Raw genomic sequence first — 16,733 nt, forward strand, 5'->3', positions numbered from 1 at the left:
AATAAATATATATTTAATTCAATATATTAAGTTGTGTGGAGGGAGGGTCGACAGGAACATAAAACTGTGCATCATCTGCATAGAAATGAACCAACGTGTCCAATGTTGTCCACCTAATCCAGGTGTGCTTCAGCAGCTCCAGTGATGGGTGAATTCTTCTTCTTTTGTTGTAATCACCTGTTTTCTCTCGTTGAAGTAGCACTCTTCTTTCAATAACTGCTGCAGCTTGAAATATAGACTTTGCCTTCTTCCTCCAACTTTCATCACCTCCTCTTTCACTCCATTGCACACATTTTAATCTCCATCTGCTCCCAAACAGGGACTCCTCAAACATCTTCCCCTCCGTGGGAGGCAGAAGGATCGTCATCAAAAATAGAAGAACTCTTGTTGTTCCCTAATAAATGTTTAACAATCAAAAGTTTTGGTTACATCAAACAGAAAAGGTAACGAGAGGCCAAGCTGTTCTGGGTCAAACCTGGTCAAACTGTCAGGACCATCATATCTGATCTGAAGAATCATCTGAACGATCACTGACCTCAGCCACGTGCTTCTCACTGTGATCACCACAGGACACTGACCTTAACGGAGAAATCAGCTCTAACCAAACCAGGATGTTTCCAAGTCGGCCTAAAGCTCAGCCAACCTTAACCACGGCCTGTAGACACACACCACGATGTGGTCAGATCAGACGACGCTCTGATGCCTTCAGTCCGGCGTTCCCTGATGACTGCACACGCCGACAGCTGGCAGACACAAACACAACAGCCTTCATGAACACAGGCAGCAGAGAAAATGAGCAGGCCAAGACCACAGAAGAAGAAGCTGCAGCATCCACAGCTCACAGGGCGATGAAGACCCTCAAACGTTTCACCTGAAGACCCTCAAACGTTTCACTGTTTCACGTGAAGACCACAGTTCAGTTTCTCGTTGGTTTCCAGTCAGTGTTTCTCATCACATGCACTGCGTGCATCCACTGCACTATCAGAGGCCTGAAACACGGCGGGGTATCTTCATCACGGAGGCTAACCTTGATGTCCAGTTCTTCATCATGTGACAGTGCTGGAGAAACTATCCCAGCAGTCTTTGAGAGCTGAACCTCCTCTGTCCGTCACAGACGTGTGATGAAGCGCTTCACTTTGCTTTGCTTGAGGCGAACTAAAGCAGCTGACTGTACACTGAGTGACAGAGGAGGATCATGGGAGATGAGGTCCTGACAGACAAACACAACTGTTTGTTTTCACCTGAACCTGGAGAGCAGTGACGGGCGGGTTTGGTACACTTCCTGCTTCAGAGCGCCGGCTGCGATGTGGTGATAAACGAGCGCTCCCTCAGAGCTGTGAAGCTTTTGTGAGTTCTTTCCAATCGCGAGGAAAACCTTCACATTAGGGAGAACGTCCTGTCCTACATCTGGTCCTGCTCAGCCCCATTAGTGGCTTTGTGGATCAAACCTCAGCACTCTGTTGTCTCTGCTGTGTCTTCTCTCTCCATCACTCTCCTCCATCCTTCACCTCCACAGTCAAGTGAACTGGAGACTTTGTGGTGTTCTGCTCTAATAGCACTGCTTTGATCTACTGGCTCTTAAAGCATGAAGTAGCAAAAAAGTGATTTATACAACTTTCCTTTCTCCTCGCTCTCCTCCCTCCCTCCTTCTCTGTCCTCCTCCTCCCTCCCTCATCAATAATGAATCCTTTCTCCAGCCAGTTGAGCTCCATGCTGGAGTCTGAGGGGGAGAGTGGAGGATCAGATTTCCACCGCAGAGAGGACGAGCTGGACAGACAGCAGGAGGAAATGGTTTCTCCTGACCAGGTTCACCCTCAAGGGCAACAGGATCAATGTGACCAAGCTTCACGTCATGGAGGAGACTCTGACTGTCCCTCTGTGAGTCTGTGTGAGGTCAGAGGCACAGGTGTGCACAGGTGTACGCAGGTGTCACAAAACTACAGGAAGGCAGTTCTTAGTCTGAGCGCTCACCAGCACCGTCAGAAGGTGGTGCTGCAGATGACGGGCAGGTTAGCAGCTCAGCCATCTGTGTGTGTGTGTGTGTGTGTGTGTGTGGTGTGTGTGTGTGTGTGTGTGTGTGTGTGTGTGTGTGTGCATGTGAATGCTGTTAAGTGCTTTGAGTGGTCAGCAGACTAGAAAAACTCAATGCAGTACTTTTACTGCACTTTAAACACAACCTAATGGCTATAATCTGTATGGAGGGTCAACACTCTGTCAAATCCAAACACACAGACGTGATGGACATATTTTCAGGTCTTCACCTCCTGAGGAGACCACTGTCTCTGATGTCCATCCAGACTAAACCTTCAGAAATCCACTCAGAACCCAGAGAAGAGGAAGATGACCGATGGTCATCGTAAAACCATCCTTTGTTTGCAGACAGTGTTGGTGAAGACGATCCACAGGTGTCCTGTTTGGTCTGTTCGTCTGCGATTTGTGGATGTTTAAATACTGAAACTAAAAGGACATAAAGGGGTTTTCTCTGAGACGCCGAGGACAGCTGCAGGCAGACCAAAACCCTCAAACAGAGCGCCCCTGATGCGACCTGCAGTGGTACTCACAGCTGTGCTGGCCGCCGCCTGCTTGGACTCCTCCGTGAGAAACGCCAACATCAGCTCCACCTTCTGCTTCTCCTCCTCGCTGATGTAGTCTGTATCTGTGGACAGAAGACACAGGACGGTCAATGACAGTCCAGGACCCCACCACAAACAAACCCAGAACACAGGGGACAGACACGGAGCTGTCCAATCATCAGTCAAGATTTAGAAACCAGGAGCACGAGCTGAACATCTGTTTGATCAGATTCCGGAGAAGAAACCAGCAGATGAGACGACAGTCACAGCTCAAACACATGAAACCTACTCAGGTTCTTCAAACTCTGGCATGAGAACATTAGAGGCAGTGAAGTCCTGAGGAAACTGAAACGAAGGCTGGAACCATGAAGATGGAACAGAACAAACAGATGAAGAACAGAAACAGACTTTAAAGATGTTGTGAAAATAACTGAGGATTGCCTTCAAAGTGAACATGAGATATTTGTTAAGCATCACACTGAAGCGTCCTCGATGAACACTTTTTTTAAGACATTAATCTGTGAGACAGTCCTACGAGACAAACTTTCAAACTCCAATAAGATGAACCAAACAGGAATGTGTGATCCATAAGTGGGAAGCTGAGGCGTGAGTGCTGCTGTAAGATGATCTGAGGGCTGATACAGGATCAGCGTCGACCACCGCCGGCTGGGAAATGCTCCAATCAGAGATTCTGTTACAGCTGAGGCAGCAAACACAGACCACAGAGGTCAAAGGTGAGTTCTACAGTACGACGCCGACATCCAGCTTCACAGCCATGATTTACTTCACGTTTGAGATCTGACTGTTCAGGGCCGCTTCCTCACAGCTCACCAAGACCAGCACACACTCTTTCTACAGCTGCAGTCCACCTGGACAGAGACACACATCCGTCCTCAGTCTTCAGGTCCTGGACCTCAGTGCTGAGGGTCCATCCCTCATCTGAGACTGAACAGACAAAACCATCAGAGTCCAGCTTCTCTTTATGCTGCGAGTCCCTCTGGACTCTGGTCTCTGGACTCTGGTCTCTGGACTCTGGTCTCTGGACTCTGGTCTCTGCTATTTCCCATTCTGTGTTAGCATCAAGCTAACGGGCTACGAGCTTGTTATTCATATACACAAGTCATGTACAAAAAGAAGCATGATGCTGAAGTGATTCAGCTGCTTGTTGGTGTGTGTGTGTGTGTGTGTGTGTGTGTGTGTGTGTGTGTGAGATAAATGTGATGTGTTGTGTACGTGCAGTGTGTGTTTCTCTGTGTACATGTTGTGTACGTGCAGTGTGTGTTTCTCTGTGTACATGTTGTGTATGTGCAGTGTGTGTTTCTCTGTGTACATGTTGTGTACGTGCAGTGTGTGTTTCAGGTCAACACAGTGCGAGGTCTGGACCCATGAGGCAGAGCTGCTGACCTCAGGCTGGTGTCAGGACAGGAAGTGGACCACAAAGAGAAGCAGGGATGGAGGACGGAGGACGGGGGGGACGGGGGTCCACATGACCTCACTGACTGATGGCGGATGGATCCTCTGACGTTTCATCTCGTGTCCTGTCAGGGTTGGAGGTTGGTAAACACCACCTGCCTGAGGTGAGTTTGTGTCGTAGCAGGTGAGTTTGCTCCACCTTCGCTGTGACCTGAGAGTCTGCTCGTTTCACTTCAACAAGGAGCCACAGAAAAACAGCGTGGCGTCACATCTCCGAGGTTAAAGGTCTGCAGAGAAAGCTCCCTGAGGAGACGCAGGCCGAAGAGGAGAAGGTCAAAAAACACCTTTTAATGAGAAGAAAGAGAAACGAGGAGGACAGTCTCCTGATTGGCCAGTTCACGAGGAGACGAGCCAGAAATCAAGACTTTGGACTTCAGCTGGAGCCACGAACGAGCTCAAACCATTAATTCAGTTCAGATCAGTTTTACCTACAGAGCAACAAATGCGGATCAGGTCAAGACCAGAATCTGGATCGACAGACACAACAAGTCCACCGAGACTTTCTGCACCGCCTTCAGGATTTCTTAATTTTCTCTAGCAGTTACAAACTGCTGGTTAACACCTGGAAGGTGTGTGTGTGTGTGTGTGTGTGTGTGTGTGTGTAGAATCCACCGGCTGCAACAGTTAGCATGCTAACACGCTAAACACCAGCTCAGACCAGGTGCCAACATGGTCATGATGAACAGGATGAAGAGTAAAAACATCAGCTCTCTCCTCTTCATCAGTCATGTCCCTCATTCGTTAACGACGTGCAGAAGCAGCCAATCAGAGACTCTCTGTGGCCTCCCTCTAACTCTCTCCTCCATCTGCTCCATTAATTCATCTCCTTCCTTCTCCCTCAACATTCACTCTCTCATTTGATGGCTTTCGATTACCCCCCCACCCCCCCCACCCTCACCCCCCTGCATTCAGGCAGATCCTCTGTCAGTGGAGGACTGGCAGCACCCGGTCTGGACTGTGATATTGGCTTGTTGGAGAGCTGCCATCTTGATCTGCAGTGAGAGATTAGCATCACTACACATGATACATGGGGGGGGGGGGGGCGAGGTGGAGGCAGGGGGGACGAGGGGGAGATGAGGGGGAGAGAAGCAGGGAGACAAAGCAAGACCAACACTGTGAACTCAAAGCATATGTAGCAAGAGACAGACAACAAAGGACTGAAAAAACAAACAGTGGACAGAGACAGACGCGTCTCTTTCCTCTTGAACAGCCAGACGTGAAGCTGAAGCAGGTCTGAAAACTGAGGGAGATAAAACCCCCCGCAAGCAAAGCTGAGTCCACACCTGAACACAAAATCATTCTGCAGGTGAAGACGGTGGCTGAGTCACGACTGCGGTCCAAGACACACTGACAGCAGAAGAAGAAGACGTTGATTACATAAACAGACGAGTCCTGTGTGTGTGTGTGTGTGTGTGTGTGTGTGTGTCATGTTCTGCTCTTTGCAGGTCAATCCACAGATTGTTGATGATGTGCAGGTCAGGGGACTGTGAGGGCCACATCCTGGTCCTCTGGAGGAGTCCACTGTGTTTAGGATCATCATCCTGTTGTAGAAGTCTTCCTCTTTTCATCTTCAGCCTTTCTTGCAGACGCTGTGATGCTTCATTGCAGAATCTGTTGGTATTTAATTGAGTCCATTTGTCCGTCTACCACTGAAACGTTCCCCGTCCACTGACTGAACACGAGCCCGAAGCCTGATGGATCCACCGCCAGGCTGGACAGCTGCAGACGAAATGTCTTCAAGAAATTCTGCACCTTTTTTCTCCAAACACGACTTTACCAAAAACCATCGGGCTTGTTTAGATGTTCCTTTGCTAACATGTGACACAGGAAAGGTTCCTCTGATGTTTCCTCCATAAAGGTCTCTTACATAAGACTGTTAACACACAACACAGCAGCATGAGCAGCACAGTGTGTGGATCTGAACAAAGGTCATCTGTTTCCCACGCTACACATGTCCCTTCATTAACACAGACTGCTCCTCACGGGCTCCTCCTCACGGGCTCCTCCTCACGGGCTCCTCGGGGTCAGTCTGACCATCGTGAACCACTGCTGGATTTAGCTTTAATTACATCTGCAGATGTTTGTTTGTCAGTATCACTCAGTCAGATTTGTCTTTGCTGTGGTTCATTTGAAAAGCAATCATTAACTGTACTTCAAATAAATGTAGTAAAAAGTACAACATACTTCCCTCTGCAGCACCAAATGGAAATACTCAAAGTACAAGTGCTTCAAATCAGTGTGAAAGTAACTTGAGTAAATGTACTTGAGACAGCAGCAGAAAACAAACAGCTCATCTCTTCCGTCTGAGAACCAGAGACGTCCACCATGTGGACAAGAAGCTCTGCCGGTTTGTCTGGAAGACGAAGAAGACTGGACGGACGTGAGAGGGAGGACACCGTCTCATCTCTCTCATCCACCGTCCATGGCTGTGCTCCAGAGAGCTTCAGACCGTATTTTCATTTTAATCTCCTCGTGTTAATTCACATTAAACATTTTAATCGATCGAAACCTTCGGCCTTCATACTCAAACAGACCAGAGGAAAGATCAGCGTCTGCTCTCTGGACAAAGACACTAAATGATTAAGGACGCAGGAAAGACGAGCGGACGGATGTCAAAGCACAAAAACCCTCCGCAGAGGAAGTCACAGCTGACACCTGACGAACCTTCAGCACTGCAACCGGAAACAAACCACCCCAGCCCTCACGCTTCATTCAGTGGGTCGACAGCACGAGGCATCGGTCCAGTGTGACCTCCACAGAGAGACACACAGACAGAGCAAAACCTCCAGATGATGCAAGCCAAGGTGGTCATGGAAACGGCGTGTGTTCCCATGGCAGCGGAGGGGGATGCTGTGGTGACCAGGCCATCCCCGTGGTGACAGCTGGACTCCAGGGCACTCAGCCTGTTCAGCCTTTTGCTGTGGCTGTATGTATCAACACGAGCAGTGACAGTTCATCTAAACACACACACACACACACACACACACACACACACACACACACACACACACACACACACTGCCAGACGAAGCTGCTGCCTGTCATTAACTCATTCATGATGAAAACAACGTGTCTCACAGCGCCTGACTCGATCTATTGTCTGTATATCTCTACATAAACCTCCAGTCAGTGGACGTATGTCTCTGCATTGTGTCCTCTGCCCGCCTCCGTCTGTCCGTCTGTCACCATGTCCCTCCACTCTGTCTGTCACGCTCAGGCTGGATTTGTGGATCTGTCTCAGATGGGGACACGATCATTAATGTGATATTTGTGTCTGAGGGGTTTGTGTTTTGTGGTGTTTGTGTCTGTGGTGTTTGTGTCTGTGGTGTTTGTGTTTGTGGTGGTTGTGTTTGTGGTGGTTGTGTTTGTGTTTTGTGGCGGTTGTGTCTGTGGAGTTTGTGTCTGTGGTGTTTGTGTCTGTGGTGTTTGTGTTTGTGGTGTTTGTGTCTGTGGTGTTTGTGTTTGTGGTGTTTGTGTCTGTGGTGTTTGTGTCTGTGGTGGTTGTGTTTGTGGTGTTTGTGTTTGTGTTTGTGGCGTTTGTGTCTGTGGCGTTTGTGTCTGTGGTGTTTGTGTTTGTGGTGTTTGTGTCTGTGGTGTTTGTGTCTGTGGTGGTTGTGTCTGTGGCGTTTGTGTCTGTGGTGTTTGTGTCTGTGACTCACTGCCGTGTTCTTTGGGTTACGTGTTGATGAAAACTGGATTCAGATTCAGTCAGTTGATGATGGAATGGGACGAGCAGCAGGGACAGGAGGACATGCAGGACATGCAGCTGTTCTTTGTCCTCTCTGTTATGAACTCATGAGACTGCAGCCCAAATGAAGTTAAAGTGAAACCACGAAGGCCTGTTTCCAAGACGCAGACTCAGCTGAACTTGTAACTGAGTCACTTTGAAATGAGACACTGAATCGATGTCTAAGTTCTCTGTCTGTCCTCACATGTCCTTTAAGACATGGGACGTCAACAGCTGAGACACTGAAGTTCAGCTGCTCTAAGGTGGAATCCTGAAGGACTTCAGTGTCTCTCTATGAAACCAACCGTCTTTTTTGTTTCATGCATTCTTCTTCTTCTTTGTCAAAACCTGCCGCCCTCATTACCCACAATGCAACACTTCCTCTGACAGCTCTATGTGAGGTTGGTGTGTGTTATGCTTGTAGACTCTACACCCAAAGTGAGGACCTCCATCAGCTCCCTCTGGAGACACTAAAGGCTTGATGTGACCGTGTTTGACTCACATGCGTGCAGAGAGAAGTGTTTGCGCTCTGAAGACGCCGCGCTTCCAGCAGCTGAAGGCATCGGGGGGGCCACGGACGAACCCAAGGACCCGACCACCGGGCGGACGGCAGAGGAGATGGCTGCCGAGGAGCCGGAGGAGTCTCCTCCCTCTCCTAACAGGTGCTGGATGGAGTGAAGCTGGAAGCAGGGGTCAGACAGCAGGACGGAGGCAGCTCGAGATATCCTGGGGGGGGGGGGGACAAACGGTTAGAGGAGGCACAGACTCATTTTACACCGTCCATGATGGAGGGACAAAGGAACATTTTACAACAATCAAGTTACAACAATTTCTATGAATAATACCTGAACACAACCACATGTGATTCATTATCTCTGTAAAGGAGCAACAAACATCAGAGGAATCCTGGAACGACACCCACAGTCCCAACCCGACCGTGAGACACACCACGATGGTGAAGACGAAGACACATCACGAGTGGACAGACAAACTATTTTCTAAGTTTGAGAAAAGTCATCAGCATGCTGAGGTTCTTCAGGTCACTGAAGGAAAGCCGCTTCCTTTGTGTCCGTCGACACTCAGTTTATGATCCAGGACATCTGATGGACATCTGATGGACATCTGATGGACATCTGATGGACGGCAGCTGAAGTGACACTAACAGTTCTTAAAGAGCGATCACGCATGTGGTTGTGAGAAACACTCAAAATTCTGATAATAAAATATAATAATGACGGATGAATTAAAATTGTATTGTCAGTCTCTTTCTGCAGCGGCTTTAGGGTCAAAGGGTTCAGGTACTGGACTGGTACTGCAGCCCAGACCCGGTTTGGAAGAATCAGCTTTAGAGCGACGTGTTTCTTGTTCTCTGATGGATCTGGTCTCTGAGGTTGATGTGGATTTCAGAAGGTCACTGATAACCATTCTGTGCTGAACTGATGCTGACCTGTAAGCAAACAAACCTTAAAGTGGTAAATGTGAGAATGGGCTTTGGTGTGATGCCCCCTCAGCACCCCCTCAGCACCCCCTCAGCACCCCCTCAGCACCCCCACAGCCCATTCGTCAGCCCACAGCGGTCACCCTCTGAGCGACCCCGCTGATGTCCACAGCAGAGGACGAGGTGAGCTGCTCGCTCAGTAAAGCTGGGACAGCAGTCATCAGCTGCCAAAGCAACTCTGAACAAACCAAACCTGACCTAAAGCAGAAAACAGCATCAAAGCTCTTTGGAGCAAAGGAAGAGGAGCTGCCTTCTTCATCCACAGTCACCTCAATCTGACACACACCTCCAGCTCCATGGACCCGACCCTTCACCTCCATCTGCCTCTTCATGCTGAAAGCCATCTCTGCCTGCCTGTCTGTCTGCCTGCCTGCCTGCCTGTCTGTCTGTCTGTCTGCCTGTCATCTGCCTGTCGTCTGCCTGCCTGTCTGTCTGTCTGTCTGTCTGCCTGCCTGTCTGCCTGCCTGCCTGCCTGCCTGCCTGTCTGTCTGTCTGTCTGTCCGCCTGTCTGTCTGCCTGCCTGCCTGCCTGTCTGTCTGTCTGTCTGCCTGTCATCTGCCTGTCGTCTGCCTGCCTGTCTGTCTGTCCGCCTGCCTGCCTGCCTGCCTGCCTGTCTGTCCGCCTGCCTGCCTGCCTGCCTGCCTGCCTGCCTGTCTGTCCGCCTGTCTGTCTGCCTGCCTGCCTGCCTGCCTGCCTGCCTGTCTGCCTGCCTGCCTGCCTGTCTGTCTGTCTGTCTGCCTGTCATCTGCCTGTCTGTCTGTCCGCCTGTCTGTCTGCCTGCCTGCCTGCCTGTCTGTCTGCCTGCCTGCCTGCCTGTCTGTCCGCCTGTCTGTCTGCCTGCCTGCCTGTCTGTCCGCCTGTCTGTCTGCCTGCCTGCCTGTCTGTCTGCCTGCCTGCCTGCCTGTCTGCCTGCCTGCCTGCCTGTCTGTCCGCCTGTCTGTCTGCCTGCCTGCCTGCCTGTCTGTCTGCCTGCCTGTCTGTCTGTCTGATCCATGGAGCCTTCAGTCTCTGTGTTCAAGCTAATCAACCTGAAGCTGTTTGAAGTGCAGCTTCGTTTGCTTCTCGGTCAGTAAATGAAATCATTCACAGCACAAACTACTCCTGTTCATTCGTCTGTATGATCCGTGAAAAGGCTGCAGAGCTGGACGTCTGCTGCGTCTCCACATGACGAAAGTGTCGGTGAAGTCACATGACGTCTGACGGCGTGCTCGTCATGGTCGACTCTGAGACGAGCCTCGGCTGGGCCGTGTGCTCCGGTGCTCGGACGCAGCTCAAACCCCGGATCTCTCCTGGTTTTCTGTGCTTCCTCTGAGTTTTCAGCTCTTCTTTTGTCCAAACATGAGGTCCATGTGTCCGTCTGGTCTTTGGATGGAGACATTCAGCTGCTGAGAGGTCACCTGTGTCCTTCACAGCAGGAATCCAGAGGGACTGACGTGAAAACATGGTGACATTTTCCAGGACAATCTGCTGTGACCTTATCAGTCCAGCAGCCACGACACTTCACACAGGGAGGCTCTTCTCCTCCATCCAGCATCACTCCTCCATCACTCCTCTCTGTCTCCTTCATCACCGGCCTGGTTTTATCCAAACAAAGAGAAAAGGACCAGGAAAGATGAAGAGGATATGTCCTGAAAGACGAGACGAAATCAGGCGAAGAGCAGCGTGAGTCACAGACTTGTCACCGACTGTGTCTTTGTCAACGTGTCTCGAGTCAACACGAGTCCATTGTTCCCTCTTAATTATAAACCAACACAAGGGCAAATTATTTCTCATGAAGGCAAATTATTCATGGACACACGAGTGAAGCGCAGGGGAATAACCGTGGAGGACGAGGCAAACCTGCCAGAGGACGAAGCCACAGACGGGCGGCAGACAGTCCCAGTCTGAGCGCACGATGGACGACCAGCTGAAGACATCAGCTGACCGGAAGGTCACTCCTCACTCTGGGCCTCATGTCTCAAAAGACAAAGTCAAATCCACCTGAAGCTTCACGTGTCTCCTTTTAGCCAGTGACTCCTCACCAGTGCAGGAGGAGGAACGTCCACCTGACAGGTGCACCTATCAGCCCCTCCGCTGCACCTCGTCCCTCACCCTCTCTCTCCAGCTGCACCACCACAGGACAAAAACACAAAACTGAATGATTTCTATTGTTTTTGTTGACTTAAAGAAAATCACTAGCTGAGAAGCCTGAAAACAAAGAGCGCACACAATCACACCGGCCAATCAGAATCCCTCCTGAATCACCCTCAGAACACTCCTCCTCTGGACACATGAGCTCTGACAGAAAGACAGACAGAGAGACAGAGACACAGAGAGAGAGAGAGAGAGAGAGAGAGACAGAGAGACAGATAGAGAGAGAGAGGGGGGCAGAGAGAGAGAGAGAGAGGGACAGAGAGACAGAGAGAGAGGGACAGAGAGACAGAGGCAGACAGAGAGAGAGAAAGAAAGAGAGAGAGAGGGACAGAGAGACAGAGAGACAGAGACAGACAGAGAGAGAGAAAGAAAGAGAGAGAGAGGGACAGAGACACAGAGACACACACAGAGAGAGAGGGACAGAGAGAGAGAGAGAGAGAGAGAGGGAGGGACAGAGAGCGAGAGAGAGAGAGAGAGAGAGGGAGGGACAGAGAGAGAGAGAGAGAGAGAGAGGGAGGGACAGAGAGAGAGAGAGAGAGAGAGAGAGGGAGGGACAGAGAGAGAGAGAGAGAGAGAGAGACAGAGACAGAGAGACAGAGAGAGAGAGAGAGAGAGACAGAGACAGAGACAGACAGAGTGAGAGAGAGGGACAGAGAGACAGAGACAGAGAGACAGAAACAGACAGAGAGACAGACAGACAGAGAGAGAGAGAGAAAGAGAGCCTGAAACAGAAATAGACAGAAAGTGAGTTAAGCAGTAAAAGGAGAAGAAGAGGAGGAGGAGGAGGAGGAGGAGGGTCTGAGATGGGCGGAGGATGCTGAGGAGAGCGAGGGGGAGGAGGATTAAACCAGAGTGGAGGAGAGGAAGAGAGGAGGAGCTGGGAAAGCACCAGAAGAGGCAGCTGAGAGCGAGCGCTGAACAGACGGGAGGCAGCAGCGACTGCAGCCGGCCGAGCTTCAATACTCACATCAGGAAGCAAGCAGCGCTCTCACACACTCACACACACACACACACACACACACACACACACACACACACACGCGCATCTGGAGATGACCATCGCAACTTGATCTGTGGATCGGTGCCCCGTCCTCCTCTCTGTCCACGGCTGCATGTTTGTCTTCACGTGAAGCCTTCTGAATCACCGCCACAAAGACAGAGATGGAAAGCAAGCAGGAAGCAGCAGGAGGGAAAAGACGAGGAGCAGCTCAGATGAGAGAGAGGACGCCACGAGTGTCTGCCGCTGCCCGTGAAGAGTAGTGGAGTGGACAGGATGCTGACTGCTTTGAAAATCTGATCCGGGACCCGGGGCGGGCCGTGGGCGGCAGACAGCTGGAGCCCTGATTCACAAAAGCCGACTCGGCGTGAAAACAAAGACACGTTACGACCACGACGAGGCTCCTGCAGCACGACTGGGAGGAGGAGAGCCAATCAGCTGCTTGGGAAACTTTGAGCGGCCGAGGCGTCACGAGACGACAGGAAGTCAAAGTCATCAACACATTCAGCAGAATGAGGAGAGGACGTGTGTCAGTGCTGGAGGACTGAGGACTGAACGTCTCTGAACGCTCTGCACAGCTGCCTTCACCCTGTTTCCTCCTCTGTTTCCACTTCCTGGACTTTGACTGTGCTCCGTCACTTCGCTCCATCCGTCACTTTACAAATTATTGCCAAAATACGTCCCTTTATCTCATCTTGGCCGCCCTGAAGCAGAAACTCAGAGCTGGATTTGGCCCCATCTGCTCACCTCCGCCCTGCCCGACAGACGGAGAACAGAAGGAAGCGGTTTGTTTACACACCTCTCTTTTTTCCTGTTTGCCTTCTCCAGATGGCGGCCGTCTTGGCAGGTGGATGCAGATGCAGTCGCCTCATTCAACATTAACCCGGTTTGACAAAATAAACAATGATGGCGGAGCACGAGCTGGAGGCGAGCGAGCATACGTTGCACTGACTCTCCCTGCATGGCCTGCAGCTTCAGCAGCTTTCAGTGAAAACAGACTCCGAGTGAGGGATTGAAGCCGGAGCGTAAACACAAACTGGAAATGCTGTATTTCAATATTCAGCATGTAAAGAGATTAGATGAAAAACTCATATGTACGATCTCATGTTAGTTTGTCAGGAGTTTATTACGTCAAAATGAGAAGAATCACGGCCATGAAGGATGTGAAAAATATCTAAAGTAACTGAGACGTAAGCTGGATCATAAAGAGACGCCGGGGACAGATCTGATGTCCACAGCCTGCTGGTGCCGTCATGCTGTGTGTTGCTGCTAACAGTGGTTTCCTGCAGGGTGGGGTGGTGCCAGCATCCCCGTCATGGTGGTCTGTCATCCTGTTGCTCGTTTGTCTACAGCTCCCCCGGCCGAGCCCGGTCCAGGCCACCATCTGCCTGTCTCAGGGCCCCTCCCAGTCAGGCAGCTGCCTCTGTGCCTCGGACATCCTCAGCTGCACGGCCGTGGGTCTGGAGCGGGTCCCCGGAGACATGCCCGTCTCTACTGTCACTCTGGACCTCAGCCATAACGGGATCGAGCAGCTGGAGGGGGGCAGCTTTGAAGGACTTTATCGACTGGAGACATTAAGGTTGGCGCACAACAAGTTGACAGCTATTCACCAGGGGGCGTTTCGAAACACTTCTGGGACTCTGCTCCGACACCTGGACCTGTCATCCAATCAGCTTCGTGTTTTGGAGCAGCATTACTTTCTAGATTTGCCAGGATTGGAGGAACTGCTGCTGTTCAACAACCGCATTGTCCACGTGGAGAGCAGAGCTCTTGATGGACTGGGCAGCCTCCGCAAGGCCTACCTCAGTCATAACCGTCTCACTGACTTCCCCTTCTTTTCCATCCAAGAGCACAGCCACCCTTACCTGTCCATGCTGGACCTATCCTCAAACCGCCTGCCCAAACTACCCCTGGAGGACATATCAAACTTACCCAGTTCAGTGAAAAGAGGTCTCTACCTTCACAACAACTCCCTGGTGTGTGAGTGCTCCATGTATGGACTGTTCCGGTACTGGGAACAGAGAAACTTCACCTCAGTGACAGATTTCAGGCAGGAGCACACCTGTCTGGTCTACGGGAAGCAGAAAGGTACCGTGCGCTTCTTCAAGCATTCCCGTTACTTTGAAAAATGCAACCTGACTGCGATGAGCGGGCTGCTGATGGAGCAGGACAGCAGTGTTTCAGTGAAGGCAGGAACGGCGCTGCTGCTGCACTGTGTGACCACGCTCACCGGACAGCATGTCACCTTTTTCTGGGTGTCGCCGAATCAGGAGTACGTGGCACCGCCAGGAAACAACGGATCGTTAAAGATGTACACCAACGGTAGCTTGGAGATCGTGGCGGCAGGTGCGGATGATTCTGGCATCTACTGGTGTATGGCTCTGGACGAGCAGCAGCAGCGCAACGAAACCCGGGAGGTCAACGTGACCGTGGTGCTGCACCATGACAGCGAGCCGCATGAGTCCTTCAACACTGGATTCACCACCCTGTTGGGATGCGTGGTGAGCCTGGTGCTAGTCCTCATGTACCTCTACCTGACACCCTGCCGCTGCCCTCCCTGTCCTAAGGCCCCGGGCCATTCCACGGCCACCCTGAGCCAGGGGAACGAGGCCGGGGCAGCGAGCGCCCAATCCTCCATCCTCACCCCCACCCCACCGGCGACCACCGAGGGCCCGGGCCGCAAGGTCAGTACCAACAAGCATGTGGTCTTTCTGGAGCCAATCAAAGAGCAGCAGAACGGCAGACTCAGGGCAGGGCAAGGACACTTGGGGCCAGGTTTACTTCTAGGGGCAGAGCAGCACTCAAAGTTCCACAGCCAGTCTCAGCAGAGGGCAGCGGAGACAGATTCCATCATGTCCGTCTTCTCAGACACCCCCATCATGTTGCCATAGCAACGGGACTAACAGACAGACGCAGACTGGCACTATCATCACCTCTCACTTCCTTTCTCCTCCGTTTCTCTTGTTACCTCCTCACCACCACCCCCACACCCCCCACCCAGCACTAGACCTGAGCAAACCAGTAACCTGAACTAAGAGCTTTGAACAGGCAGATTTTCTTTGCTTCGGGCTTTTCAGCCCTCATGAAACAGATCAAGTCCAAATCTACGACAACGAAAACTGCTGACAACCAAATTTATCTGTTACTACGATCATCGTTTGCCCAGGTCTGACCACCAAGCCCCACAGCCATGAACCGCTGCACTGTGACAGGATGGGCTCCAACAGAGCCCCAGCGTAGACGAATAGGGAGGACAGTACGAGTCCAAGCCTGTCAGCAGTAAAACACACCAAAAATAACTCGGGAGAAGATGCGAATACTGCCTCAAAGTCTGAGCCAGGAAGGTGTTTGAGATGAAGTTCAAAGACAAAGAGTGAGAAAGACGTCTCAGAGGACGTCTTCACCGCGAGCATGGACCGCTGCTCAGAGCGCACAGGGCTGTCCCTTTAAGCACGGCTTGTACCTTTAACGAATATTTGTCTTCTTGTGTCACACGGACAGAAAGACGTTTGGTGGAGCTGATTAAACAAAGTGCGTCGTCTCGTTCTGTCACAGCGTGAAGACGAGAAGACGAGAGGACGAGCTGCGAGTAAAAATAGACACTGTTTTAGGACAGGGTTTGATTCTGAACTCCTGCCCTGCTCCCCCTCCTCCTCCTCCTCCTCGCCCTCCTCTTCCTTCTCCCTCCTCCTACCTCCTCCTCCCCCCCCCTTTTCTCCCTCCTCCTCCCTCCTCCTCGCCTTCCTCTTCCTTCTCCCTCCTCCTCCTTCTCCCTCCTCCTCCTCCTCGCCCTCCTCCTCCTCGCCCTCCTCCTCCTTCTCCCTCCTTCTCCTCCTTCTCGCCCTCCTCCTCCTTCTCCCTCCCTCTCCCTCCTCCTCCTCCTTCTCCCTCCTTCTCCCTCCTCCTCCTCGCCCTCCTCCTCCTTCTCCCTCCTTCTCCTCCTGCCCCCCCCCCCCAGCCAGAGGAGTTGAGGCAGACAAAGTGAAATGATGAATGACTGGATGGAGACGCTGTGAGTCGTCAGCTCAGAGTATGTATTTTTACTTTTCTTTGTACTTTTCTTCGTACTTTTCTTTGCTGACTTCCTCTTTTCGAACCTTTAATCGATCATTTTTTATTCACTCTGTCTGACACAATAAATGTGACGATGACTGATGAGGATGTGTCTTTGTGTGGACGATCTACAGCACAATCAGGGCAGACGTGTTTGTTTTTATGGTCTTCACTGAATTCACTGCATCTCCTGTCCTCACACTGCTGTCTCCTGTCCACTCGTCCTCTCTGTGTTAATAAACCTCTGCATCTGGACCGTCCACGTCAATGTCTGCCTCC

The 16,733-nt window shown here is 51.3% G+C and overlaps 2 protein-coding genes across 3 annotated transcripts in view; one reads left to right on the forward strand and one right to left on the reverse strand.

Annotated features, from left to right (window-relative positions):
• rnf123 (ring finger protein 123) overlaps positions 1–16,733 on the reverse strand; it is an 83,961-nt gene that overhangs the window by 16,102 nt on the left and 51,126 nt on the right. For both annotated transcript variants that reach the window (XM_076746529.1, XM_076746521.1), the window contains 2 exons: positions 8,276–8,499; positions 2,562–2,656 (listed from right to left, as the gene is read on the reverse strand). In XM_076746529.1, the coding sequence (XP_076602644.1) occupies positions 2,562–2,656; positions 8,276–8,499 (319 nt within the window). The remainder of the gene's footprint in view (positions 1–2,561; positions 2,657–8,275; positions 8,500–16,733) is intronic.
• Positions 12,301–16,714, forward strand: amigo3 (adhesion molecule with Ig-like domain 3). Its single transcript, XM_076746508.1, has one exon. The coding sequence runs from the start codon at positions 13,655–13,657 to the stop codon at positions 15,290–15,292; it is 1,638 nt and encodes a 545-aa protein (XP_076602623.1). The 5' UTR covers positions 12,301–13,654; the 3' UTR covers positions 15,293–16,714.

The sequence above is a fragment of the Chaetodon auriga genome, chromosome 2, assembly GCF_051107435.1.
Source record: "Chaetodon auriga isolate fChaAug3 chromosome 2, fChaAug3.hap1, whole genome shotgun sequence".
NCBI lineage: Eukaryota > Metazoa > Chordata > Actinopteri > Chaetodontiformes > Chaetodontidae > Chaetodon > Chaetodon auriga.

Coding starts and splice junctions, on each gene's coding strand:
- amigo3 (XM_076746508.1), top strand. CDS start 13,655: ATGCTGTGTGTTGCTGCTAACAGTGGTTTCCTGCAGGGTGGGGTGGTG.